The 27,115-nt window shown below is 31.6% G+C and overlaps 2 protein-coding genes across 2 annotated transcripts; both read right to left on the reverse strand.

The window, feature by feature from the left end:
- Window positions 1–1,635: 1,635 nt before the first annotated feature.
- On the reverse strand, window positions 1,636–4,035 carry LOC105763373 (transcription factor SPATULA). Its single transcript, XM_012581601.2, has 5 exons — window positions 3,676–4,035; window positions 3,261–3,386; window positions 3,074–3,139; window positions 2,804–2,869; window positions 1,636–2,106 (listed from the first exon to the last, which is right to left on the reverse strand). Exons 1-5 carry the CDS (start codon window positions 3,859–3,861, stop codon window positions 1,831–1,833), a joined length of 720 nt encoding a protein of 239 aa, XP_012437055.1. The 5' UTR covers window positions 3,862–4,035; the 3' UTR covers window positions 1,636–1,830.
- Window positions 4,036–5,924: 1,889 nt separating this feature from the next.
- Window positions 5,925–8,289, reverse strand: LOC105763374 (probable E3 ubiquitin-protein ligase RHG1A). Its single transcript, XM_012581602.2, has 5 exons — window positions 6,971–8,289; window positions 6,833–6,883; window positions 6,608–6,706; window positions 6,386–6,529; window positions 5,925–6,236 (listed from the first exon to the last, which is right to left on the reverse strand). The coding sequence occupies exons 1-5, from the start codon at window positions 8,258–8,260 to the stop codon at window positions 6,105–6,107; spliced, it is 1,716 nt and encodes a 571-aa protein (XP_012437056.1). The 5' UTR covers window positions 8,261–8,289; the 3' UTR covers window positions 5,925–6,104.
- Window positions 8,290–27,115: the final 18,826 nt, after the last annotated feature.

Raw genomic sequence — 27,115 nt, forward strand, 5'->3', positions numbered from 1 at the left:
GGGCTTAGAATTAACTTTTTGTTGACTTCGCCAATTGTTCTAGGACTCGGTTATTTTTTATGATTTATTATGTTTTCCTTGTGTTTTTGCGAATCGATAATACTTTATAAACACATCTGAATTTTAAGTATATGGATAGAGTCCAAGTCTGATTAATGTTTTCTTTATTTACAATTTCTTACTTAAGTAATTAATTTCTAAGCATAGTGTTCGCCATAAGCAATAGCATGAAATATTCAAAACTGAACAAACTCATATAGGGTTCGCCAAATCTGCTGTGAAGTGACAGAGTTGACAAACTATGCTAAGTTCGAACCCCTACAATTGGCGAACTACTATCTGCGAACCCTTAATAACCTTTTTGATAAAATCTGATCCGCGGAATAGGAGAGACCCAACAAATCGTGTTCGTGGAAACTAAACACATAGAGGTAATTCGCGAGACCTACCTTTGTAAAAAGAAACTTACCCCATGAAAGGCTTAGAATGTGCAAGCTATGCAGAGGTGCGAACCCCAATTTCAGATAGATGAACTGTTGTGATTCCGCAAGGTACATTGTTTTGCAAAACTTAGGTTCGCATGTTCTTAATTCCTTTCTTTAAACATTTATGACTTCAAGAAAAAAATTAAGCCCTTGCAAGATCATGAAGCAAGCAAATTGATTTCGGGAGCTTGTGCTTCCTTAAACCTATACATGTTTTATTTGTTTTAACTTGTGGTGTGATGGAGGTTAGGTTGGGTGTTAATGGAGAGTCACTTATGTGGCTAATGTGGCGTTCCATAGCTCGGGTTCGGTGACTGGATCGGGTATTGGGTGTTACATTCTATAATTTTTTTAATATTAAATTAGAATCTATCATGTGTCACCAACTGATTGGTCCAACATTTGATTTTAATTGTCAACATGATCAAAGACAAAAATCGTTAATAGAGGAGCTTAGACTCAATTGGGTGCAAAATTATTGCAATGACTTAATTATTATTTTTTTCGTTTTTCTTTTTCAAAGATATGTTTTTTTAACTATAAGCCTAAAATTGATAAATAGTATAATGATTTTAAAATGAAAGCAGTACAAAGTGTTACATTGGCAAACAATAAGAATATGCCCCCATTGGATACACCAGCCGACCGAACATGCTACTTGGTAGAGTCTTGTTCATTTAGGCAGAACACACACACACATATATATACGCACTTGTTTTATCTGCCTTCCTTGTCCCAAACTAACCTTTGTTTGGATTCACTCATTTGTTTTCTTATAAATACTAACATGTCCGTTCTAATTAATATAGTTCTTATTTCTTATAATTAAATATGATGTGATTAGGCAATGTCGCTTTGCATTTGTTTGAGAAACGTGGAGAAAAGTTGGTGGACGGACAGCAAGTCCAACCCAATGCCAGGCTCTCAGACAAAATTTAGATTAGAAAATTGAATTTACGTGTCCAACTCGACGGCTCCCACAAATTTCTAATTATATGACACGACGAAAAGACAAGGTTGAAACAAGCTTATTGGCTCACTTTCTCATTATATTGATTTCTTAAATCTGATACATGATAATGTGGCATCTAATTTGTTTGTTTTGTTCTATCCACGATTTTCAATTCCCGTTATAAATCAAGACCACACATTAGAAACATTACCAGCTACCTGGCATGGCTTATAGATTATTTTAGTTACCTAATTTCGTACATGAAGAAAACAATTACTCAATAAAAAGGGAAAAAGAAAACAAAAGGTTTAATTCAAACAAATGTTTTAACAGGTAGTTCAAGAGTACTGTTTGAACATTTATACCATTTTAACCAAGTTCATGTAATTTGTCTTACCTGAAATGGTCCATGGGCCCGGATTGGTTCCAAAATTCCAGTCCCACCGATGTATTTGAAGAAATCATGTTTGGCAGGTCGAGCACCAATTCAGGGTTTGAGGAACTGCATTGGTTTGGTATGTCAAAAACCATCTGCGGCTGGGTTTCTTGAGTTGCTGGCACCGTGAATGACGCATTCGTGTCGATTCTTGTTTGGGAAAACTGGACTGGTTGCGGAACTCCAGCCAAGCACATGGGATGCATGCTTAATCCATTTCTCATTGATAGTATCTGAGATTTCAAACACAAAAGTAAAATAAATCACAAGTGAACTTTTAGCCCATCTGTCATCAGCCTACAAAACAAATATCCTGCAGCAGATAGAACTCAAGTCCACAGTGTTCATGTAATCGTGACCTTAAATGCAGGCATATTCCCTTGTTTATTTTGAAGTAGCGGTACCATTTTTATGTCAATGTCATCAGTGGATTAATTAGGAGGTAGGTCTTGAATGCCAATGAATATACTACATGCCTATACCTCTGTTACAAAGATACCGGTGTGACCGCCTGATACAAATATGTTTTTTTTTTTTTTTAAGTTACACAATTTATTTAGAAGATCCTCGAGTCATCTTCGAATTTGTGTTGGACAGATGTTGAATATGGGTTTACTTCAAGAAAGATATATATAACAGAGATAACACAACATAGCATATGGTTGTGGATGTCAAATTTCTCTACAATCAATCAAGTCATGATCTTAACTTTCATATGACTCAAAGATTTGCTCAAGAGGGTTAGAAGGGTTCCCTTAGATGGCCTGGCAGAATGCCATTGCATACAATTCGAAACAAGGCATTAATAGCACATGGACTTGGTAATGAGTTTTGAAATGTTTTAGTTTCTTTCAATATCTTCAAAATTCTCGTTACTTTGGATGGTGGGTTCACCCAGAAAAGGAAAAGAGAGTAAAGTTGTTAGCATACCCGAACTTGAAGCTGAAGGTGCTTCAAGTATTCAATAACTTCATCGAGCATCGAAGCTTTATCTGTCTGCCAATCCCTCAATTATTACCCAAATTAGTAATGCCACAAGGTAGAACACAAAGTAAGCAATAGAAAGACAAGATAAAGTTTTCGAACATTATTATATGAACGTCTCAAAATTCGTATAAATACATAATGTAAATATGGCTATACAAATACAAGATGAATAAATGGAACGAAATGGGCAGATGAGAAGTAGAAAATGTATACCTTGTTGGCATTTGGAACCAGGTTTTGCAATGCTTTCATTTTCTCATTAATCCTACTCCTCCTCCTCTGCGTCATTCAAAAACCAAAACCATAAATCAATAAAATCCATGAAGAAACCAATCCAATGAACCAAGAAATCCCATTATTATAGATTTAGTACAAAAACACCATAGATCAAACTAGTAACCTTTTCAGACAAATTATGAACCTCGGCTGCTCTGTTTCTTTTTGAGGAACTACGAGATGGTGCTGACTTTGGCGGTGCCTCATCAACCAATGCTTCAAGACCCTCTTGCCTAGGACAAATTTCGAACTATCGAGAACAAAATTTTAATCTTTGCTCAATTTGAATTCTAAAAATGGCCAGAAATATCCCGTTGAAATAGAAAACTTGATTTTGCAAATGAATCTTGTGATGGTCACTACTGTTTACTTCATGTAATCAAATTTAAGCACTGCATGTATGATGTATACTATCTTTCTTAAGATCTTAACTTTCTAAACCAAAATGACCCAAATTCTCTCCTTTTTCTTCAACATTTTCTTGGCAAAAGAATCATAATAATAATAATGATAATGAAACAGCAAAACCAGACACTTACCTCACTTTCACAGTCTTGATCATCAGTTGTACCATTCTCACCAGCTGCTGTGATCATATTACCCGACCCTCCGCTCTGTCTCTCAGAATAATCAATCATCCCTTTCTTTACTGCTCCGCCACCAGGCGGAGCCTCTGACCGTGAGAACCGCCGTGGATTCTCAGTTAGACCCCCAAAGTAGGCCATCCCAGAAGCCGAAGAAAAAGAAGAAGAATGAACTAGAATTTGATGAAGAAGATTGCATATATAAACAAGTTCGGGTATATAATTCTAATCACATTTATTATCCTTCTTATAATGAAACATGTTAAGGTTAATGTTATCATCTCCCCTTTTTAGCTTTGTTTTTTCTCTAAGCAGTTTAAAATATTTCTTCTTTTCATGTGGTTCGGTTACCGTCTTCTTTTGCCCTTTTCCTTTTCTTTCTTTTGAAACAAACCGAGTTGCATTAATAGGTTTTTCTATTATATAGTATTTAGACGGATTGTTTTTGTTAATGATGAAATGATAATACTATCACTGATTTTTTTTCACAATTTCTTTACAAATTTTGTACTTTGATTAAGTCAACCTATTGAATTCAATACTTATAGGTGTTCAAAGTCATATTATCTTGATTTATCAATAATAATTCAAACTTGGCCAAATCTATCATCCCGATTAGAGGGATTTTGTTGTGTATTTCAAATTTAAAGTCTTATATTGTATGAAACTGTGATTCCACGTTCATATCTTTTTTCAATACAAGAATGTCATCAAATCAAAATTTTTCTCCTGATTTTCAGCTTTTTTTCTCCTGAAAAAATTTAAATTCAACTAAAAATACTAAAAATCAGGAAGAACTATGATTTGTCATTCTCCTATTAAAAAATTGATAAAAATAACGTGAAATCACAGTTTCATACAATCTTTTCTCATAACGATTATATATAATTTTCGCAATGGGAACCAATTGGTGTGTGCGCCGTTTACAATGAACTGTGCATTTCTTTATGGTATAAGTTTTGCCATACACGATTTTAATACTTCTGTTTTTATTTTTATCCTTCCCATGGCTTCTCAATTAGTATTCTCAAAGGCGTCAAGCGCAATTCATGTAATTAATAAATAATTAGTAAAATAAGACGGATTTTAATATAGTTTGTTTTATAAATTCAAATCATTGTTTAGTAGTTCAAGTCAAATATTTTACTTAATCTATTCTAAATTTTTTTAAAAAATAAGTATGAAATACCTTTAGTGTCGTGACCTTAGCTATTCAATGTTGCAACATCAGAGGTAAATTATTTAGAGCATGCCTGAAACATCTAAAACCAATTCTAAACTATCATCAAGCATTCCATAACACTTTTAAACATTATAAAACGTAAAACTCTTTCAAAATAACATGTAATTCAACATATATCTCAATCAAAGCTTAACTAAATTCTTAGAACTAACAAAATATTCAAGATTCACTAATAGTTTTATACATGTACTTTGATTTAATCTATGTACATGCCATAATTTAATCCCAAAAGATCAAAATTATATTCACTTCCAAGCTAATAAAACAAAGATAATAACTCATGCACAAAGAAAAGGCACACGTGGAAGGTACCTATCTATTGCTTTTAGTCATCGAACATATAGAAGTAAAATTTGTGTTAATTAATCTAAAAATAAATTCGTATACATTTAGGCACCTTGTAAAAAGAAAGGGATTGTATAAAACTGTGATTCTACGTCATTCATATCCCTTTCTAATAAGAGAATGACAAATCAGATTTTTCTTCTTGATTTTTAGTATTTTCAGTTAGATTTAAATTGTTTCAGGAGAAAAAACTTGATTTGTCATTTTCCTATTAAAAAGAAATATAAATACAATTCATTTTTATTTGTTATTTTGGGTGTTGCAATCCGTCCCTTAATTACTGTCATAGTGGCACCAAGCGTTACCTTACATGTCTCTACTTACGTGCCCTATTGTGATTCGCGAAATAGATCTGGTATCCAACCCACTTCAGTCTACCCGACATGCGGAACCACCGCAGTATCTGCGTCTCTATCATCAAACATCACACACTGAAGGATTACAGAAAACATCCAGACACGGCAAGCTAATATACGCTCATTATGTCTACGACTTTGGTTGGTGGATAGTGTGATGATGCAATGATATGTGAATTGATCAGACGGTGGGGGATTTCGTTTTTTCCAAAGGAATAAATTAATCAGAAACATGTGCGGAAACCTTGGCATTTTCCAACTCAAATGAAATATGAAACTGGAGTTTATTGAAAATTAAAATTTAATCTGAAAACATCTGTTGCTAAATAACATCAAACGAAAAAGTAAATAAAACAACTGAAATGATACTGAGCTGATAATCCTCCTATTCCTTAAGCATGCAGGCACGCAAACATCATTAACCATGGTGGATCCAATTCTCAAATAGCCAAAGCTGTCTTCTTGCAAACGGGGCACGAATTCTTCTGCACGAGCCATTGCTTAATGCAATTGAAGTGAAAGTCATGACCACAGTCCAGCTTACCAAGCTCTTCTCCATTAACATAGTCCTCCTGTCAACAGTTCCCAAACATATATACAAATATAGTTACATTCCATTTTTATCTTAGATTTAATTTGTATTAGTAGATGAATTTATTTGTTTTTGTATCATTTGTGGTGAATATGAATGAGTGGACAATTGCAACCGTAACATTATAACCTGACAGATACAGCATGGTTCAGCTTCGGTAGGAGGTTGGACTGTGATGGGCTGATATTTTCGCCTCCTCAGATTAGCCATAATAGTTTCCTCGCTTAGCCCAGTGCTAACATCCCCAATTTGCTCTTCCAGGTCCAGTAGTTCCTAAACCCAACAAATGATCTTCAGGATTTAACAAAATCTGAAATCAATGCCACTGAATTACAACCATTTAAATGTTACCTCATAAGACATATTATCAACATCAACCCGCATCTCATCATTATTCTCGTCCAAGTCACGCATTCTATTCAAATATGAACGACCGAGCAGCATTGCATCCTGCAGGCAAAAGCATAATATGGCAGCAATTTCCTTTATGTTGATAGCTAAAGGATTAGTCTAAACTCCAACGTGTCTTAGGATACCTCAGCTTTACACCAAATAATAATAAAGTTTATATCTTACCTCAAGTCGTAAGTTACCGGCCCTACGTAAAAGTCGCAAGTAATTGCGAAGCTGTTATGGCAAAGTCGTATTTAGTTCCCAAATTAATCCCAATTTTCAAAGCCAACTAAATGGAGGAAAATAGTCTGTTGAGCAAACCTGATATAGCAGCCTTCTTCTCCTTTGAGCGGCAAATTGGGATAATGGTATAGGCGAGAGTGAGACTCGAGAATGATGACCAGCTTGTCTCTCAGCAATGGCTCCCAACCTTTGTGGAAATTGAGCAGGCCTAGGATTACCGCCTCTCATTAAGGCGTCCATGTCTCGAACAGTAGAAGGAGCACCATAATGATCATAATGTATTGGGCCATAATTCGCCATCCTCCAGGCCTCAGAGCGGTCGGCCAAGTGTTGCTGTCTCTGTCCATATTGTTCAGCCACATTTAGTTGAGGGTACCCCATGGACGAAAATGGTGTATGCATGCCTGAACCTGCTTGGGTTCTCGAAGAAGCAGCAATGTTCCCAGGAAAGCCTGCGTTCCCATTGAGCAAGTTCATGTTTGCTTGCAGTTGCATGTTTGCAGGGGGAATCATCACAGGTGAAGGAGCAAATGGCGACATGGTTGCCCCATTCCAATATTGGGGAGGCTGATGAGGAGCTTGCAACGGATTAGTGTTAGGGGCTCCTACAGTAGGCTGCTGCAACATGGCTTGATTTACCATAACTGGAAGTTGTGGTGAGCTAAAGTGACCATACGATGAAAATGCTGGTCGTTGATGACCAGTTGGTTGTTGTAAATTGGAATAGTTTGAGTTCCACTGCCACAAGTTCACTGGCCCTGGGTTTTGTTGATTCACAGTTGGTCTGAAACGAGTATTTCTTTGAAAGTAGTCGATTTGTCCAACCTGTACTGTCGGGGGAGCAGCCACAGGTGCAGCTGAATGAGTGCCAGTATGGACGGAATTGGCTCCATTTAGGGTGTTGATGATGACATTGTTTTCGGGTGGTGGTACTTCAGCCGCCCTTCTTTTGCATAAAAGCCTTCTTTGAGCATCAGTTGGAAGACCAACTCGACTGATGTTCTCTTCTACAACATATCCCGCACTTCCTGAATGAATCATGACTGGGCTGGAGGAACCACCACCAGAGGTTGGGATTTGATCATCACCCGAGGCATTTAAAGTTCTAAGAAGGTCCAAGGATAGGAACTGTGCCAAATTCTCCTCACTGTCTTCAACATTCAGGTCTATGTTACGCTGGAGAGGACCAGAACCGGTGACTTGGCCTGGACCCGTTGGAGCAACGGCAATATGACCATTATTGGGGTTCACCCCAATGTTCTCTGCAGAAGGTCTAAAGGTGGGGTGTTGTCTGGTGCCAAGACCGCCATTGAAGCCAGAGTTCCCTGGGGAAGAATTTGAGCTACTGCCTTGACCTTGGTTTTGCATTATGCCCAACTAATATTTCCTTCAACCTTAACCAATCTGAAAACACAACACCCAAAATTAACTTACAAACTAGTACATAAAATGATAATCCTATATAAATACGCTTGCTATAATTATTTAAAAAACAACAACACATGTATTAATGAAGTTGTATGTTTTTCACATTATTAAGAACAGGATTTGCTTATTTTCTTTTTTTCCTCTTCAAAATTGCTGTAGTCTAAGAAACAAAGTTCCTAGAAATTGATAACAAAATCTTATAAAGAAGGCATCCTAAAGAGGTATGTATACAAGAGAAGCTTATAAAGTTATCTCCATTTACAAGCAGTCTGTACCATATATACTTTAAAATCAGATCAATCCTACTTCAATTCTTCATTTATTTTAACAAACACTTTAGCATATACATTGAACATGCTTGAGTTTGTTAAATGAAATTTTAATTGAGCAAAAATTAAAACATATAAGAAGATGATACCAATTAACATAAAGGCTACAGAATAAATTAACTATGAAAAAGAATCAAATTAACCATATAGCAACATACTTAACCTTTCTCAACCTCCAAATCTTTAAACATAAAAAGAACAAATTGAAAGCCCCGAAATTCGATTCTGTGCGTATGTTGAAGTAACAGGAATAACATAAATATAAAGGATTTTGTAGAATTATTACTAAACTATGTAGAGATATAAGAGAAATAAAGCAAAAAAATGGGTAAAGAAGAAACCATCAAAGCATCCATCTTTTGTTTTGCAAATAAAATAGAAATCATAATTGATTAAAAAAATATATTTCAAGCTGCACTAGGATGTAACTCCACAAAATTAAAGAAGCAAAATCTGGACTACATATAAAACCAAGCCTCTTAATGAGTCTATCAAACTGAATGGAAAAGAGAAGAGATTAACTCTCTGATTTGAACACAAAAAGAAGAGCAAAGAAAAGGGTGTATACCAAAAGTGATGAAAACAGGCAATGAAATTTTGAGCAAAACAGACTGAATTTATAAGCACCCGAGATTGGTTTTTCCACCAAAACTTAATCTGTGAAATTTATTTCTTGGTGCAACATGACAAATGCCAAGCAATTGGTTTTTATTACACTGTGTTTTTATTATAAAAGTGAAGGTTTTTGGAGATATTTAAGCGAATCTGAATTAATTACTATGGAAAAAGGTGACAACTATGGTAGTAAGCAGGTTTTTTGGTTGCCCGTTGACCAATTGTATACTCTGCATTTTTTTTGGTTCTGTTTTACTCTTCATGTCCGTTTTATAGTATATGTTGGGAGTTTGTGCTATTCTTCAAAAATATAGTCTCAAATGTTTGAACCTATTTTCTCTCCTAAAATATATAATGTGTCTTATCATTGCACTCAACATTTGTTCAGTATATCTAATAATTTTCATACTCATATTGATATATGTATTTTATTATGATATAATTGTATTTAAAATACTTTATATAGTGTCTAATATTATTAGTTTTCATAATTTTTTAACCAAACAATTATAAAACACTTAATGTTAACATCAAACACCATGCTTATACATATAATGTATAGATTATGAATGTTAGAATTCAAATTTCATTATTCTTTTCCAAAATCATGTATATTTGAAAAAGTATGTAAATTTAATTAATTGTAATTATATAGGTGTATAATGTTGAGTTAATTTAAATATCTTAATTATATTTTCTAATTCTTATGCCATTTGGAAAATTACAAAGATAATTACCCATGAAAACTTATTTCTTTTTTTTTAGATTTGTACTTTTTAAATTTTAATTAGATACAAACATGTTTATAAAATTAACATTTCTTGTAATTACAATAAACTATAATTACTATTTTAATAATTACACCTTTGTATTTCAATATTCAACAACTAAGTTTTCGCTAATATATCTCAAGATACAATACGATTGAAGTATCATAACTCTTCGTACATTTGGAATTTAATCATTTACTTTATAAATTTGAAAATCCAAGTTCAATTGTTAATAATGTTAAAAATTTTCATATTAAATTCAAGTTTATTACAATTGTCATTTTTTTCTTTTTCTTTTTTTAACCTATATCTTAAATTCTACTACCACGTGACCAAAGGGATTAAGGCCAAGAAAGCATTCACATCTTCAAGCCGAGAAGTAACTGAAACATAATCAAATTGTTCTCTTTCCATCCTTTTACATCTTCAAGATTGAAGTGCCATACATATCCTTCTAACATTTTCTTTTTTCCCATCTGTAGTTCACATTTCTAACACCTATTTTTAGTTGTTCATTAATTTAAACAAATTTGAGGAACAGAAAATCAATATAAACAAACCTGTGTGTACGTATATCTAAATCAGTTAATAGTCATATCTACATATGCCCAAAATTAGTCAATTTCACACCCAGTCTCAGACGTTATGAAAACTGTACAAGGAAACAGCCTGAAATAATTATTGTAACATGACAAGGAAATATTTGTCAATAAAGGAAAGCATTTAATTCACTTGGATATGTAACGCATACCAGGTCGACGGTTTTATCTTTTCAAAACCTCCTATTTTTTCTAATCTAAGATAAGTTTAAACTTTTATATGTTTCCTAGAGGAACAAATTGACTTACATTTGTTGATGTAGAGTTTGTGTGTGGAAGAGAGATAAAATTTCTATATGATAATTGGAGGTGAACTAGGTTGGGGACTGAATTTGGTAGTGTAATAGTATAGGCAAAATTTTAAAGACAAAAAGATGGTCAAGATAGGTTATACAAAACCCTTTGTGGTGGGGTTCTCATTGTCCAATTGTCTCTTGCAAAGATTCTATTGTTATAATAGTTGATGTCTCTCATTATGTATTACAAGAAAAATGAGCATTAGTAACTAAACTTTGCAATAACATAACGTGCTTCAGTGCACTCGAACCTACATTCTCCTATATTGATAATAATATTCATGTCAATTGAATTAAAACTCAATCGACATTAGTAATATTTTAAAAATATTGTTATGTAGTTTAATTTTTATTTATTTATCGCAACAACATTAAATATCGTTGAATAAGCTTGAACTATTTTGCAAGACATTTAAATGTTGTTGTGGAATTTAATTTTATGATTTACTACTAACAATAAAGTTTATTGTTACAAATTTTTAACTATGTAATTGATTATGCATACTTATAATAATTTATTACATTTAGTTTTTTTAAAAGACGAAATAAGGAGAGAACAAATAAAACAAGACTTGTCATTGTATCAAGCTATGGGAAGGTCTGTTCAAGAGAGTTCTTCAACATAAAATAATTAGACTTAAGAAATTAACTTGAAATATATACCCATGGTCCAAAAAAGAGAACAACTGTTGATTCAGATATTTAAATTGGACCAAAGTCAGATTGATTAGCTTAAGCATGGTGATCGTGAAATTTAGTTTTTCCCATGAAGGGCTAATTCTTGCATGAAAAAGAATTGGATCACAAGAATTAAAGATGGTAATGATAACATGGTCAATTCTATTTGTGATATTATTAACGTTATGCTTTTTTACTTTGCAGAGCTCTTCAAATCAAATGATGTTAGAGATTATATGACTCGAATCCTGTCACTTGTTAAAATAAATAAATATAGTGGTAAAATAAGAGGATCTGTGGGGGCGAGAGGCTCATACTGCACAAGTTGAGTCCGTATGGAATTATACTTCTACTATTTGGCTTTGATTAGAACAAATGTTTTCAACCCTTAAATAGATGTAGTCGAAACTCCTCTTATATCATCCATTTTTCAACATTAGTGAATTTCTTCTCCTCTACCCGTGATTTTTTTCCCCAAAAGAGTTTCCAAGTAAAATCTGTGTTCTTATTTTTCTTTTCTTATTACTTTGGGATTATTCTATTGCCGTTATCGACGTTTATTATAATAAATAGGAATGCCTCAAATCCTTCTATATTAGAGACCATTAGCCCTTATGCGACGAGTGATATGAATGCTCGTTTGCTTACCTCATTTACTGAAAAAGAGATTTTACGATTTTGGGATCCCGTTTTTGTAAATCGAGTCCGTAAATATTAAATAAGGATATTTATGGAGTTAGTGTATAAATGAATTGAAATTTGGATAAGTGATTTAATCGAAATTATAATTAATTAAGGCCCAAAGACTAAATTGTAAAAGTTTAATCACTATAGATTTTAATTAGAATTTGGCTTGAGGACTTAGATGGAAATAATCTCATGGTCCAAAATGGTTAATAAAGCATTTGAAACATATGCTAAAGGATGGTATAATGTGTGATTATTAAATTAAGAAAATTAAATATTAGTTAAATTAAAACATAGTTAATTAAGTAAATTAAAATTAATTAACAAAATAATCCTAGTATAAAAGCTAAAATATAGTGGAAATGTGGTCATTTTTGTCACCACAAAACTGATTCTCCATAGAAAAAGAAAAGAAGATAATTTTAAGGTTTGACAGTCGACCGAACAACTAGGTAACAAATTCAAGTCATTGTAATTTTTGTAGATTTGATGTTATATGAGCTTGATTTAGCTAGCCCATATACTAATTTGTAAAACTATTAAAGTTTTAAAAAGTTTCCATTGTTGATTTTTGAAAGAATTAGGTGAGAATTTGATAGAAATTAAGTTTTGTTTAAGAAAATGACTAAATTGTAAAGCTTAATTATCGATTTCTTACATTAGGGACCAAATTGAATAAAATAAAAAATTGTCATGAAATTTCGGCAGGAATAGAAATTAAAAGGTCCTTAATGAATGTATGTAATGATTTGAAAGTCGGTGATGTCGAAAGCGATGGTTTTGAAACCCCATTCTCTGATGATAGAGTTCATAAATGTTATTAATTAATATTTACAAGTCAATTATAGTATCATATTGAATTTTGGTCTGACGAATTTGTTAATTGGATAATTATTTAAAGTACAAGTGTTTTGACCCTAAAGTCAATGGTTTTGGAAAATTAGGTATCGGAATTGAGAGTGAACACTAATGAATAGTATAGTGAGTATAAGATTCTTGCAACTTGTGCAATAATGAAAAATTCAAGTGAAGAAAAACTTTGTGAAAGCTAAAAGGAAAGTAAGAAAATATTAAACGGAAAAAAAAAGTAAAGTGAGTAAAAAGAAAGAGAGAAAGAATAAATATAGAAAAAGAAAAATGTAACAGCCTGTTTTTTGGTCAAATCGGAACAGTATTTTCGGGACCACAAATCTGAAGTTAAAATATTAATTTTATTATTATATTAAATTTTACAGCATGATAGAATTATTAGGTGAAAATTTCGTAAAGAAATTTTACTGTTTGAATGCTTAATTTGGTAAAAAGAACTAAATCGCATAAAGCATAAAAGTTGAGTTCTAATAGCTAAAGGTATTAAATAGCTATAGAACCTTAAAGTATGCGTCCTTATATGGTAATTAAACCATTTATGTTGATAGTGGAATATGATGGCTTGGCATTATTGAAATTTGTAATGTTTTTAAAGGTTATAAAAGTAAATTAGTAAATAAATGACAAATTAAGTAAAATTAAGTAAATGTATCATCTTTTTTCCATCATCTTCAACTGAAATTTCAAAGGAAAGAAAGCCATTGAAGAAGCTAAGGTTCGGCCAACATAATTCCTATTGCATGTGAGTGATTTTTGTTCTATTTTTAATGATTTCTATGTTTTTTGTGATCATTGAGTACTAGCTAGCCCGTGTCTTCGATTTCAAAACTATTAAAGATTTTGATAGTTGAACTCTTCTTTTTGCTTTTGAATATTCGAAATATTGAAGGTGAAAAGCTGGAAAATTTCATGTTGAAATGTTGTCCAAATGCTGGAAATTTAGCATGCATATTCTTTTGTTTAAATGCTTTGACCTGCTATTGTAAATGAAAGGAATTGTGATTGTGGATTATTAAATTTGACTGTTGATTGGAAGTGTTTGATGGTGACCAAATGCTAAAAATTTAACATACAAATCCCTTTAATTTAAATGCCATTAACTGCTATTTTAAATGAAGGGAACTTCGGTTCAATGTTGTCATTTTTTATAATTTGGCTACTCATTATAAGGGTTAAATGTCGACCGAATGTTGGAAAAAAAAAAATGAGCTGTTGTTTATTGATTTTAATACTATGTATTGTTACTATTTGTTGTTGTCTAAATTAAAGGGAAATTTATGATTTAAATGCTATAAGTTGTTGTTGTTTCTGCTGTTGAATGTTGGATTTCGATTTGTTCGAATGCTAGATTTTCAACATCTCATCCTCGGGATTAATGTTTAACATTTAGGCTGTTAATGTGCCTTAATCTCTTGCATTATCAATGCATTTAAGTTGTTCAAGACAGACATACTAATTATGATTTCTTGCGGTTAAGTGCTTGCATTCTTGATGTAACAACCTGTCCAATTTGATGTTATACATAATATTGTTGTATAAACAGGGCAGTCCATTTTGTGCAAAATGGGGTGGTCTGAATAAATGTATTAAAATGTTGTTAAAATTGCATGTTTAATTGTTATCTGAAAATAAATATTAAATATGCTATTTCTAAGAATAAATATTAAGTTGTTGTTCAGAAGTGCGTAACTAGGAAACTACCAAATTAATGCATTAAATAGTTAATCGAATTATATACTTGGTTGTTATCTGACTTGAATGATTATATGATTAAATGAGTTAATTTTGAATACATATAGATCAAGAAAAGAGGAATCTGAAATTAGATCGGGGGAAAGGCAAAATTATCGAGTAATCGATCCGATTTGTCAATTCCGAGTACGAGGTAAGTTCATAAGTAAATAAATGTTTTTGAATTTAAATGTATATATTTTATACATTGCCAAATTGATTTGTATAAAGATATACATTGCCGAATTGATTTATATAAAGATATATATTGTTGAATTTATTTGTATATAGATATACATTGCCAAATTGATTTGTATATAGATATACATTACCGAATTTGGTTCGTATATGGACATATATTGTTGAATTGATTTGAGCATTGGATGACTGGTTTCGTGCATGAATCAATTTAATTACGAAGTTGAAAGCTCCGAATGAACCTTAATAAATGTATTGGATATTGATGTCAATATATTAGGACTTTTGAGGTGTGATTTCATGTAAGACCATGTCTAGGACATTAGCATCGAAGTGAGAAAACGTGGAAGACCATGTCTGGGACATTGGCATCGTATATGATTCGTATAAGACCCTATCTGGGACAGTGGCATCGATATGCGTTAACATATATGACCATATCCAGGATATGGCATTGTACGAGTTTTATATAATTTTCGTATGATCTTAACAATTTCGAATGTGAATTTGAGTTGAATGATTCAGGTATGTGTGAAGTTATATGTTCATGAAATATTAAGGTAAGTTTAGTACTTAATGTGATAATATGCAATTATATGAGTTAGTTAAATGTTTATGTGTTTGAGATTTATTTGAATTCGACCTAGTTGAATTGAATTATAAATATCATTGAGATGATTTGTTTGCTTATGGCTTACTAAGCTTCCAAAGCTTACTTTGTGCATTTTTCTATGGTTTTATAGATATATAAATCTAGCTCGAGCTCGGGGATCGTCAAGGATTATCGTCACACTATCAATCGACAATTTGGTATTTTTGAAAGCTTGATATTATGGCATATGGCATGTATAGACTATGGTTAATTTTGAGTTGTATATAAGTGGCCACACGAAATGGCTTGTTAGAGATACTAATTATTATGTATATTCGGTCATGTTATAAGCTCTTTTGTGAAGTATGTTTCGAAGTATATATGTATGATAATGTTTGGTTATAAGATTCGACTTGAGTAATGATTTAGTTGGTTCGGAAAAAAAATGGTTTGTATATGAAATATGATTAGTAGACATGAATTGTGATAAATGACTATGTTAGACTGTGTTGAGTTAGGTAGTGCCTCGTAACTGTTAGACTGTGTTGAGTTAGGTAGTGCCTCGTAACCCTAATCCGATAACGGATACGGGTTAGGGGTGTTACAAAAAAAGCACTCATTTTCGCACAAAAGACTCGCCAAGATGATTGTACTCATTAAAACTATATTGTGACTTAGAAAATAGAGAGAAAATGAATGTGAGGGAAGTGGATATAAGGTGGTGAGCTAAGGGATATAATTGGGGTAGTATTGAGGTCAATATAATGTGTCAAACTATTTTCATACTTAACTCATTTTGAAGAGTCAGTTCTTCAATTTCGAACCAACCTAAGCTTGAGAATGTTACATGTCTAAAAGTCCTATGTGAACTAAGTGATACGACTCTTGGATGAAAATTAAGTTGAATGTTAATGGTTCTGACTAGTATTCTTTGAACATAAATGTGTACTTGTGTATTTGTGTAGATAGAATAATATGCTTGACATTCTTGAATTTGTTTACTTTGTAACCTAGTGAACTAACATGTTTGATATTAAAATCGGTAGTCAATTATATGTTGTGCTAGTATTACATGTTTCATCACATTGTCTTATTTTGTTTTCTTATTATTTTATGTTTCCTTGTTTGTTGCTTGAGGACAAGCAATAAGTTAAGTGTGGGTGAGTTTGATCTGCCACAATTCGTTGTGGGAAATTAGAGTCTTTGTGGCACTTTAACGAGCTTGTTTTCTAGTTGTTTTATGTTTATTTATTACATTTTCAGTTTTATTAACATAAATTCATTTTGCTGCAAAATAAGTGTGTTTACGCGCGAAGCATCCAAGGCTGAAATTGAGATGATGTCACAACATGGGGATCCTTGACGTTACAATGTCACGATGAAAGCCTGGATATGTGCAGCCGCATTTTGTAGTCAATGAAGGCATATTTGTCTAGTTAAAACCCTAATTAATTTAAGGATGTTTTAGGCATTCAAAACCCTCAATTGTAGCCTATATAAACTTGATTATAACCTCATTAAGAGAGGAGTCGACCTAGGGATTCACCCTAGGGAGCCATCGAAATAATATTTCATATTTTTATTTTTTGTTTTCTTTCATTCTTCTTTAGTTTTCTTATGTTCGCTTAGTCGAAATCTTTTCTATTCCAATCTGGAGATAATTACGAGTGGAGATTGTTCCGAAACCGCGCTCTAATTATTTATTAATGAACATTCTCTTTTCCTTTATTCTTTTATTTCTTTATTTATCTTTCGTTAACTTGATCAACTAACGCTTGTATGAATATTGGGATAAAATCTTGTGTATATTTTATACCTTGCATGTTTCAGTTATGGAATTGATTTATTGATTAAGTAATTATTTACCTAAAATTGAGTGTTTATTCAAGAGTACGTAGTGTACTAGGAAGTGACGACCTTAGTAAAATATCTAGACAGGTGTGACCGAAAGGATATTCGTATGCCTAGGAAGAGACCAAAATGGTAACTTAGGTGGTAATCCTTAGTGAAGATGAGATCGAAAGGGTATCCTTAGCGAATGGTGGTAAATAACTCAATTGAGGGTAATTAGTAGAGGTGATCATGGTTCGGGCCGGGCCCAGACAAAATTTTAGGCCCATTTTCTAAGCCCGGGCTCGGCCCGACTTGAAATATGGGCCTAAAAATTTGTCCAAGTTCGGCCCAAAAGAAAATTGTTAAGCCCGAGCTCTGCCCGGTCCGGCCCATATTAAATTTTACAACACCAAAAAAGTATATATTTAATATATATATTTGATTAAAAAGTATATTTGATTAAAAATGAAAAATATATATATTTAATATATAATTCGGGCTGGGCCGGGCCGGTCTCGGGCCAAAAAAGTTTTACCCGAGGCCCGGCTTGTTTTCTAAACGGGCCTTTTTTTTGCCCAAACCCATATTTCGGGCCTATATTTTTACCCGAACCCTCCTATTTTTCGAGCAGGCCATCGGGCTGGGCCGAGCCACCCAACCCATGATCACCTCTAGTAATTAGCGACTTAATTGATAATTAGGGATATAATCGATCATAGATTGGGAACTAGCATCGTTAACACTAGGAATAGGAAATTCTATTAGGATATCTTAGGTTAATTAAATTCCATTAGGTTATAGGTTAATTAATTTAATTAGTTTAATTAATATTTTAATTCTGCATCAAAACTACTAATTCGTAACTCAATTAGATTAGTAATTTTATGTAATTAATTTAATAATAAATTTCTCCAATCCACAATCCTTTGGGTATGATCCTTGGAATACTCTCCGGAGTGTTTCATTGTAACACTTTACTATATTACAATTTCACCCGTATACTTGTGGACTCTATTGCTTTATTTGATATCTTTTTTATGTAGTATTTTCAATCCAAGCGTTCGCCTACAAAACAAGCTCATTGAGTGTGGAAATAATCATAAATAACTACTACATTTGACGGCAGGTCATATACCAAATGAAAAATAAGTACATAAAAAAACATTTTTTTTTGAATTTTAGTTTGTTAGAAGGTTAAAATTCAATTAATTGAATCAATGTATCAAATTACCTAGGGAAGATGTAAGGCATTGTTTAGTAACCACTAGAGCTAAAAAGATAACCCATGCATAAATTTCCTAGTATCTTGTTTTGAGCCCAATTACATTTTCTTGATAAACAGTGAATCAAACCATGAGCCTAATATATAATCTCTTGGTCCCTTTCTTTTTGGTCCCAGCACTGACATAGATGTCAGGCCATTAATATTAAGGGTTAGGTAGATACATAAAAGAGATTTAAAAATTTAAAAAAAATAATTGAGAGTGAACAGTAAGGAATAGTATAGTATAGTATAGTATAGTGAGTATAAGATTCTTTGTGAAGAAAAACTTTGTAAAGGCTAAAAGTCAAGCAAGAAAATCTCGAACGAACAAAAAAGCAAAGTGAGTAGAAAGAAAGAGAAAGAAAGAACAAATATAAAAAAAAATACTTGCACAAAAATACGCCAATATGATTGTACTCATTAATACTATATTGTGACTTAAAAAATAGAGAGAAAAAGAAGGTGAGGGAAGTGGATATAATGTGGTGAGCTAAGGGATATAATTGGGGTCAATATAATATGCCAAACTATTTCCATGCTTAACCCATTTTGTAGAGTCAGTTCTTCAATTTCGAATCAACCTAAGTCGCAGGCCGTTACAAGCCGAAAAGTCCTATGTGACCTAAGTGATCTGACTCTTGGATGAAAATTAAACTGGATGTTAATGGTTATGACCACTTATATTTTTCGAACATAAATGTGACTTGTGTATTTGTTTAGATGGAATAATATGCTTGACATTCTTGAATTTGTTTACTTTGTAACCTAGTGAACTAACATGTTTGATATTAAAATCGGGCGTCAATTATATATCGTGCTAAAATCACATGTTTCGTCACATTGTCTTATTTATAATGTTCCAAACTAATCTCATGTATGAAGCACACTCAAGCACCGTTTAAACGTTTTGTTTTCTTATTGTTTTATGTTTCCTTGTTTTGTCGCTTAAACACAAGAAACGAGTTAAGTGTAGGGGAGCTTGATCTGCCATAATTCGTTGTGGCAAATTAGAGTCGGCACTTAACAAGCTTATTGTCTAGCCGTTTTATGTTTATTTATTACATTTTTAGTTTTATTAACTTAGATTCATTTTGTTGCAAAATAAGTGTTTTTACGAACTTTCTAATATTTTGACGACCAATTAGGCGAACTCGAGCCTTAAGAATGAGTAATAGGCTATTTAAGTGTGTAGAGTGCCATTTCAGGTCAAATAACACAAAGGACAATATCAGTGTCACGATATCAGCATACAACGTTATGACACCGAACATCGAAGTATCCAGGGCTGAAATTGAGACGACGTCACAACGTGGGAATCCTTGATGTCACGACGAAAACTTGGATATGTGAAGTCGTGTTTTTGTAGTTGTCAAAGGCATATTTGTCCCATTAAAACCCTATTTAATTCAAGAACATTTTAGGCACTTAAAACCCTCAATTGTAGCCTATATAAACTTGATTATAACCTCATTAGGAGAGGAGCCAACTTAGATATTCGCCCTAAGGAGCCATCGAAACAATAATTCATATTTTTTTGTTTTCTTTCATTATTCTTTAGTTTTATTGAGTATTCTTATGTATTCTTAGCCAGAATATTTTCTATTTTGATGTGAAGACGATTGCGATCGGAGATTTTTCCAAAATCGCGCTTCAATTATTTATCAATGAGCATTCTTTTTTCCTTTATTATTTTATCATGTTATTTATCTTTCGTTAACTTGATCAACTAATGCCTATATGAATATTGGGATAAAATCTTATGCATATTTATATCTTGCATGTTTCGACTATGGAATTGATTTATTGATTAAGTAATTATTCACCTAAAATTGAGTGTTTATTCAAGAGTATGTAGTATACTAGGAAGTGACAACTCTAGTTAAATATCTAAACGGGTGAGACCGAGTGGGTAGCCTATTGAGTATAACTGTGCCAAGCGATGAGACCGAAAGGGTATCCGTATGCCTAGAAAGAGACCAAAAGCGTGACTTAAGTGGTAATCCTTAATGAAGATGAGACTGAAAGAATATTCTTAGTGAAGGGTGGTAAATAATTCAGATGAGGGTAATTAGCGACTTAATTGATAATTAGAGATTTAAATGATCATAAGACAGGAACTCATATCATCAACACTAGGAATAGGAAATTCTATTAGGATATCTTAGGTTAATTAAATTTCATTAGGTTATTTTAGGTTCATTAATTTAATTAGTTTAATTAATATTTTAATTTTGCATCAAAACTACTAATTCGTAACTCAATTAGATTAGTAATTATTTTTTGTAATTAATTTAATAATAAATTTCTTTAATCCGCAATCCCTTGGGTACGATCTTCGGAATAGTCCCCGTAGTGTTTCGTTGTAATATTTTACTATATTATAATTTGGCCCGTATACTTGCGAACACCACTGCTTTTACAAACTAGCATCCAAAAAAAAAAACCACTGCTTTTACAAACTTTTAAGATATTGTTAGCGACGATCAACTATTTAACAGAACTTTAAGATATTGTTACTCTATCAAAAAATAGTGAGAGTTTATTCTCAACTATTAAATATATTTTTTCGAAATAACAATTCTATCAGTTTCTATTTTGAAGAGAGAGTTTTCCTTTTCATCCCAAAAGAAAATAAAATTATTTCGAGTTTCTGTGTTTGATTCGATTTGATCGAGCCCACACTAGAGGCAATTCGTGGTACGAGAATAGCGAAGAAGATCATTTGGTTAAAATTTGGGAACGACAAGGATCCGTCTATTCAAAAACACAGGTACAATTTTGGTCTAGGGTTTATTGCTATAAATATCACAAACCGGGTTGATTTTCAAATTTTAAATTTTCTACTGTGCGAGAAAACCGTTTTCAAACCGGATTTTTTTAACAATCTGTATCAAAGCTATGAATGTGCTATGTTTATAGTGTAAACCGAGACCAAAATTCTCTCTCTTCTTCATGTATGATTATATTTGATAAGATGTGGCATCCTTGTAATTGTATGCATGTTTAGAGGAACGTATGCGAATGAATGTATGTGATTATTTTATTATTATTGATGATAAAGTAATTTTTCCAAAATTCTGATTCCTAGAAATTTAATTGTAATTTATTAATTTATCGAGCATGTATATTTTAGATCGTAGACTATCATCTCCACACAGGATTTTTATTTTATTATTTATTTAGAAAAAAATATGTGGGTCGGAAACGAACATAGAAATTTTGTAACCTAATTTTCCTGAAGAAATCTAAAAAATAAAGACACATCCAAACCGATCGAGACAATACGAATCTGACCCAAAAAAACTAGGAAGTAGCCGACAATGATTCAGCGGTGGTCGGCGATGGTCCGACGGTGGTCCTCTCGGGTTTTGGGTGCCACAGGATAGGCTTGTATATGCAACAAACAAGAATTAATAGAGAAAATTCGACACAAATATTTATGTGGAAAAACTCCTCCAATGAAGAGGATAAACAACCACAGACAAAAACGACTTCACTAAATGATCTAATAATTTGAAAGAGTATAGGATGGAGATAACCAAAAACAAACCCTAAACTCTGAAAACAAAGCTATTTAACTAAAACACGAAAATTCCTTAAAGCTCTCTCAAAACTCTCTCTTAATCTTCTCTCTATACTTAATATGATGAAGATATGAAGAATATCAATTCTATGGTTACTAAGGCCCCTTTTATAAGCTAAAATTTGTGGGCTAGTATGACTAAAATACCCCTAGAGTAATTAAAGTTTGACTGGGAAAAGATAGCAGATCTTAACTAGGAGAATAAACCTGGTTTTTGTGGGAAACACGTCGCCACGTCGCAACATCCCCATTCACGTCGTTGTGACATCGTTTATCGTCGTAACGTTAAGAAGCTTCTCAAATTGATTTCTCCAGTTGAATTTGGTGTTGCATTACTAAAGCCGTTGTGTTGCGATACGAGCTACGATAAGGACCTAAAAGTGTCTGAAAATGCGAGGCATGCTCCACAATTACTAAAAATAAAATACAAATTTTGAATTGTATAAAAAATTAAATTATAATATTAAATTGAAAAAATTTGATAGAGCAACATACATCAATTATAGTAATAGTTCATGATAAATACGAAAGATATTTGTAATGACCCAAAATTCACGGGCATCAGAAAAGTGTAATATTGGGCCCCCGTCTTAATGAAATGAGTTCGTAAATAATTATTAGAAATATTTATGAGTCTAGTAGTGAGCTTAATTAAGTTTTAATTAGGTGAATTTAGCTTAATTAAGGGTAATTCGGAAAAAAGACTGAATTGAATAAAGGGGAAAAAGTTGAATTATAGACTAAAAGAAAATAGAAAAGACCAAAATGGAAATTATACCATTTGTCCTAATTGATATTATTAGCGGCAAAGGAATTGAAAAATCTAAGATTTTCTTAGATTTCACACATTAATTGAGTTATTATTATTTAATTGATATTATATTATTATATTATGAAGTAAATTTGAATAAAGACAAATGTATGGTAATAAAAATATAAATGTGTAATAATTATATTTGTACAATTGTAATATATTTATTTAATTATTTTTATTTAAGTAAATATATTTTTATTATATTAAATTATTAAATTAATAAAAATAAATAAAATAAGGACAATTGGATGGTGGTGATAATAGACAAGTGTAAAATATATGTGTGTACAAATGTAATATAAATATTTGTTATTAAATAGATATTTATTATAAAATTATTATTATTATAACTATCATTAAAAGAATAAAGAAACTAAAAGAATAAAAGAAGGAAATGAAGGAGAAAAGAAACAGAGAAGCATTCGAATAGGGAGGAAGAAAATGGAAAGAAAAGAAAAAGGGGAAATTAAGGTTTTAAAGCTTGGAGTTTAAATTGGTAAGTCAATTAAGTTTTTTTACTTAATTTTAATGTTTTAGAAACTTGAGAATAAAGTTTAGTTGAAATTAAGTTGAGGTTTTGGAAGTTTTAGGTTTTTGAACATAGTTCATGTTGAACAAAATAATGAATTAGGGATTTACTTGAATGAATTTCAAGATATAATTGAAAAAGGGGATTGAATTGTAAAGTAAGTTATAAGTTTTACATGGTAGGGATTAAATTAAAAGAAGTTTAAAATTAGGGTTTTAATATGAACATTGAATAGTTAAGTTGAATATGGCAAGATATTAAGTAGAAATGAAGTGTGAATTGAGTTAGAAAAGTAAGTGAGTTAATTAGGATTAAATTGGAATTAAGGTATAAATTGAAAAGAGATTCAGTTAATTATTGTAAATTAGTGTTGTAATTAATAATGTAAATTATTGCTAACAAAGAACCCGGGGCATCGGTATCGAAAGGAAAGGAGAAAGCTATCGAGGACTAAAACGAGAAATTTACGGATTGTATTACTATAATTCAAACTACTATTTATTAAATGTTATATTTAAATTTATGTGTATGGTAAGTAAAATTTTAAGGTAGGTATCAATATTGAAATGAATGAAATTGAGATGAAGTATGATTACGTATGAATATTTGATAATATATTGTTGGAAAGTGGAAAATTGTATCGAATTGAATTGTACATTGAAAGTGAAATTGAAATTGAGAAAGTGATTTGAATACCCTATTAACTAATCCGGCTTAGTCGAATATAGTTGGCATGCCATAGGATTGGAAGAGTACAGGAATTTATCGACTTTACCGATCAGGCACTATATGTGTCGTATTAGGCACCACGTGTGTCGTTTCAGGCACTTTAGGTGTTGTATACTGCTTCTGATATGTTGATCAGGTACTGAGTACCGTTTTAGGCACAATGTGCAGTATTGGTGTGTTTTGTTGGAATCCGTGTATCCGCCAAGGTTCGGGTTTGTTAATAGGGTGAATAATTGAAATATGAGAATTCAATAAATCTGATTGATCGTATGACTGAAAGTATAAGAAAGAAATTGTTAGTCGAATTGTGAGATTTGAAAGCATGAACCTAAGGTTCATGAATTGATCAAATTCAAGTCATTAATATATGATATTGTTGATGAATTATTTTATATGAAATATGAAACTGAATGTAAATTAGTTCTTATGAGTTATAAATTTTACATGTTTAATGTTATATGATTAATATTTATAATTCATTAAAGTTATATAGTTTGAATTATGGTAATGCCACTGAGTATGAAATACTCAGCGTACGGCTGTTTCCGTGCACAGGTTAGTAGAAATCAAAGGTCCCGGTTCAGCATCCAGATCAATCATGACTTTAGAGACAATTTGGTGATGTAATCATTCTTTTGGTAAAATTGACATGTACTTAGGTATTTTATAAATTATGTACTTAAGTCTTGTAACTTTGGTTGTAAAATGATGTCTAATATGGATTATAAGTATGAAATGAAATAATAAAATGGAAATAAATGAAATTATTAGTTCGATTAAAATTTATTTTTGAATGATCAAGTAGATAAATTGTTAAATTAATGTTGTAGGCATAATTAGGCATGTTTGAGTATGGAGATGGATAGGTTGTTATATTGGTTGCAAATTGGTTGTGGTTTGAATTTGCAGTGGAGGTTAGTTAATTATAAAGGGGTTATATTAAGTTTTTTTTTTTAAATTTGGAGCACTTGAACAAGTCCCAATTCATTTCTAATACGTATTCTGGGCCTCGAAGGTCCATGAAAGGGACTAAATCATTAAATTATAATATGTATGTTATTTATTTGTAAATTTAATCGTAAATTATCTGATATGTTCGGTAATGCCTCGTAACCCTGTTCTGACGACAGTATGAGGTTAAGGGGTGTTACAATATTTATGCTAAACTAATAAACATATTTGATAATAATGGTTAAAGAATGTTGAAATTTAACTTTCTTTTCAAAACAAACCCACAAAATGTTTTTTCACTTGCATCAAACAAAAAACAGATAGATAAATAGTTTTAAGCGCGCTTACTTCACATAGTATAAACAACTTCCAAAAAGTAAAAAAATAAAATAAAACCATGATATTATATTGCCTTATATTCTTCAACCACTCTCAAGTGTCATTTTGTTTGAATATTATTCGATATTGCCTCTTTGAAAAGCTATTGTTTTAATGTTCCATTCTTTTTATATAATTCTAATATATTAATGCTAACAATCTTCATTTTTACCGTAATTTTCCTTAGAAGTTACTTGGTTGAATATGTCTAACTCTTGGATGTTATTTATAAATCTAAACTCAAATTTTAATTGGTATATAACTCTAATATTAATTAAGTGATAATTAACATGCTTAGAGTTTTATTTAAGTAATAATTCTATTTTACATCAATAAAATTAGCATAGTTTTTAACTAATAATTGTAAATTAAATTATAATTATAATTAACACAATTTTTTTGCATAATTTGTGTTTAGAGTTCATTCAACTAGTAACTCTATTTTAAAATTAATATAATTTTTACATCAATTTTAACTAATAATATTAAATTATAATTATAATTATTTTAAATATCAATTTAGTAATATGATAAAAAAATAAAAGATATTCTTATTGGATCAAAAGTTTTCTTAAATTCATTCTTACATACACATATATATTAGATGACTAAAAGATGATAAAACTTATCTAATATTTTTCTACAAAATGAGAAATAAATTAACTTTTTCTTTTCCAAATTTCACGATTTTTAATAAAATAAAATACCCAAACATAACAAAAACCTAACCAATCTCTATTCTAGGTTTTTTTTCTGATTTTTATTTATTTTATGTGATAATAATAAATATATAAATTATAATTAAAACTAAAGAAAAAAACCTTAAGCAACAGCGAAAGCAAAGAAAAAAGATGAAGCAAAACCCTACCTTGTAATAACCTGGACTTCAACTTGAGCTCTAAAAGCAACTTAGCCATTTGGATTTGGGCGAAAATGAAACAAACCCTGAGATTCGGGTGGAAATTGGAGGTTTCGACTAAACTGTGGGCTTACAATTTGGGCCATTTGGTTTTAGACCAAAATTGGACATCACCCCTGGGCTCTTCCAAAATGCGCCTGGAACATAAATGGGCTTTTAATTGGGCCATAATAAATTATAAAATATTCATCATCCCCTCACGTAGGATTTTCCCCAAAACGATGTCAAATTAAACCAAAATAATTTTAAAAATTGAGTTCAAAATTAATCGAAACCTGAATAAAATGAATTCCATTTAAACTGAGCAACTTCAACTATTAATCCAATCCTTCTAAACATCAACACTCAATCCCAAATTCAAATTAATCCAAAGTTAGATCAAAACTTTAATTTGACCCTTACTTTAAATTTCAAGAATTTATATTAATGC

Source organism: Gossypium raimondii, chromosome 12, assembly GCF_025698545.1.
Source record: "Gossypium raimondii isolate GPD5lz chromosome 12, ASM2569854v1, whole genome shotgun sequence".
Lineage (NCBI taxonomy): Eukaryota > Viridiplantae > Streptophyta > Magnoliopsida > Malvales > Malvaceae > Gossypium > Gossypium raimondii.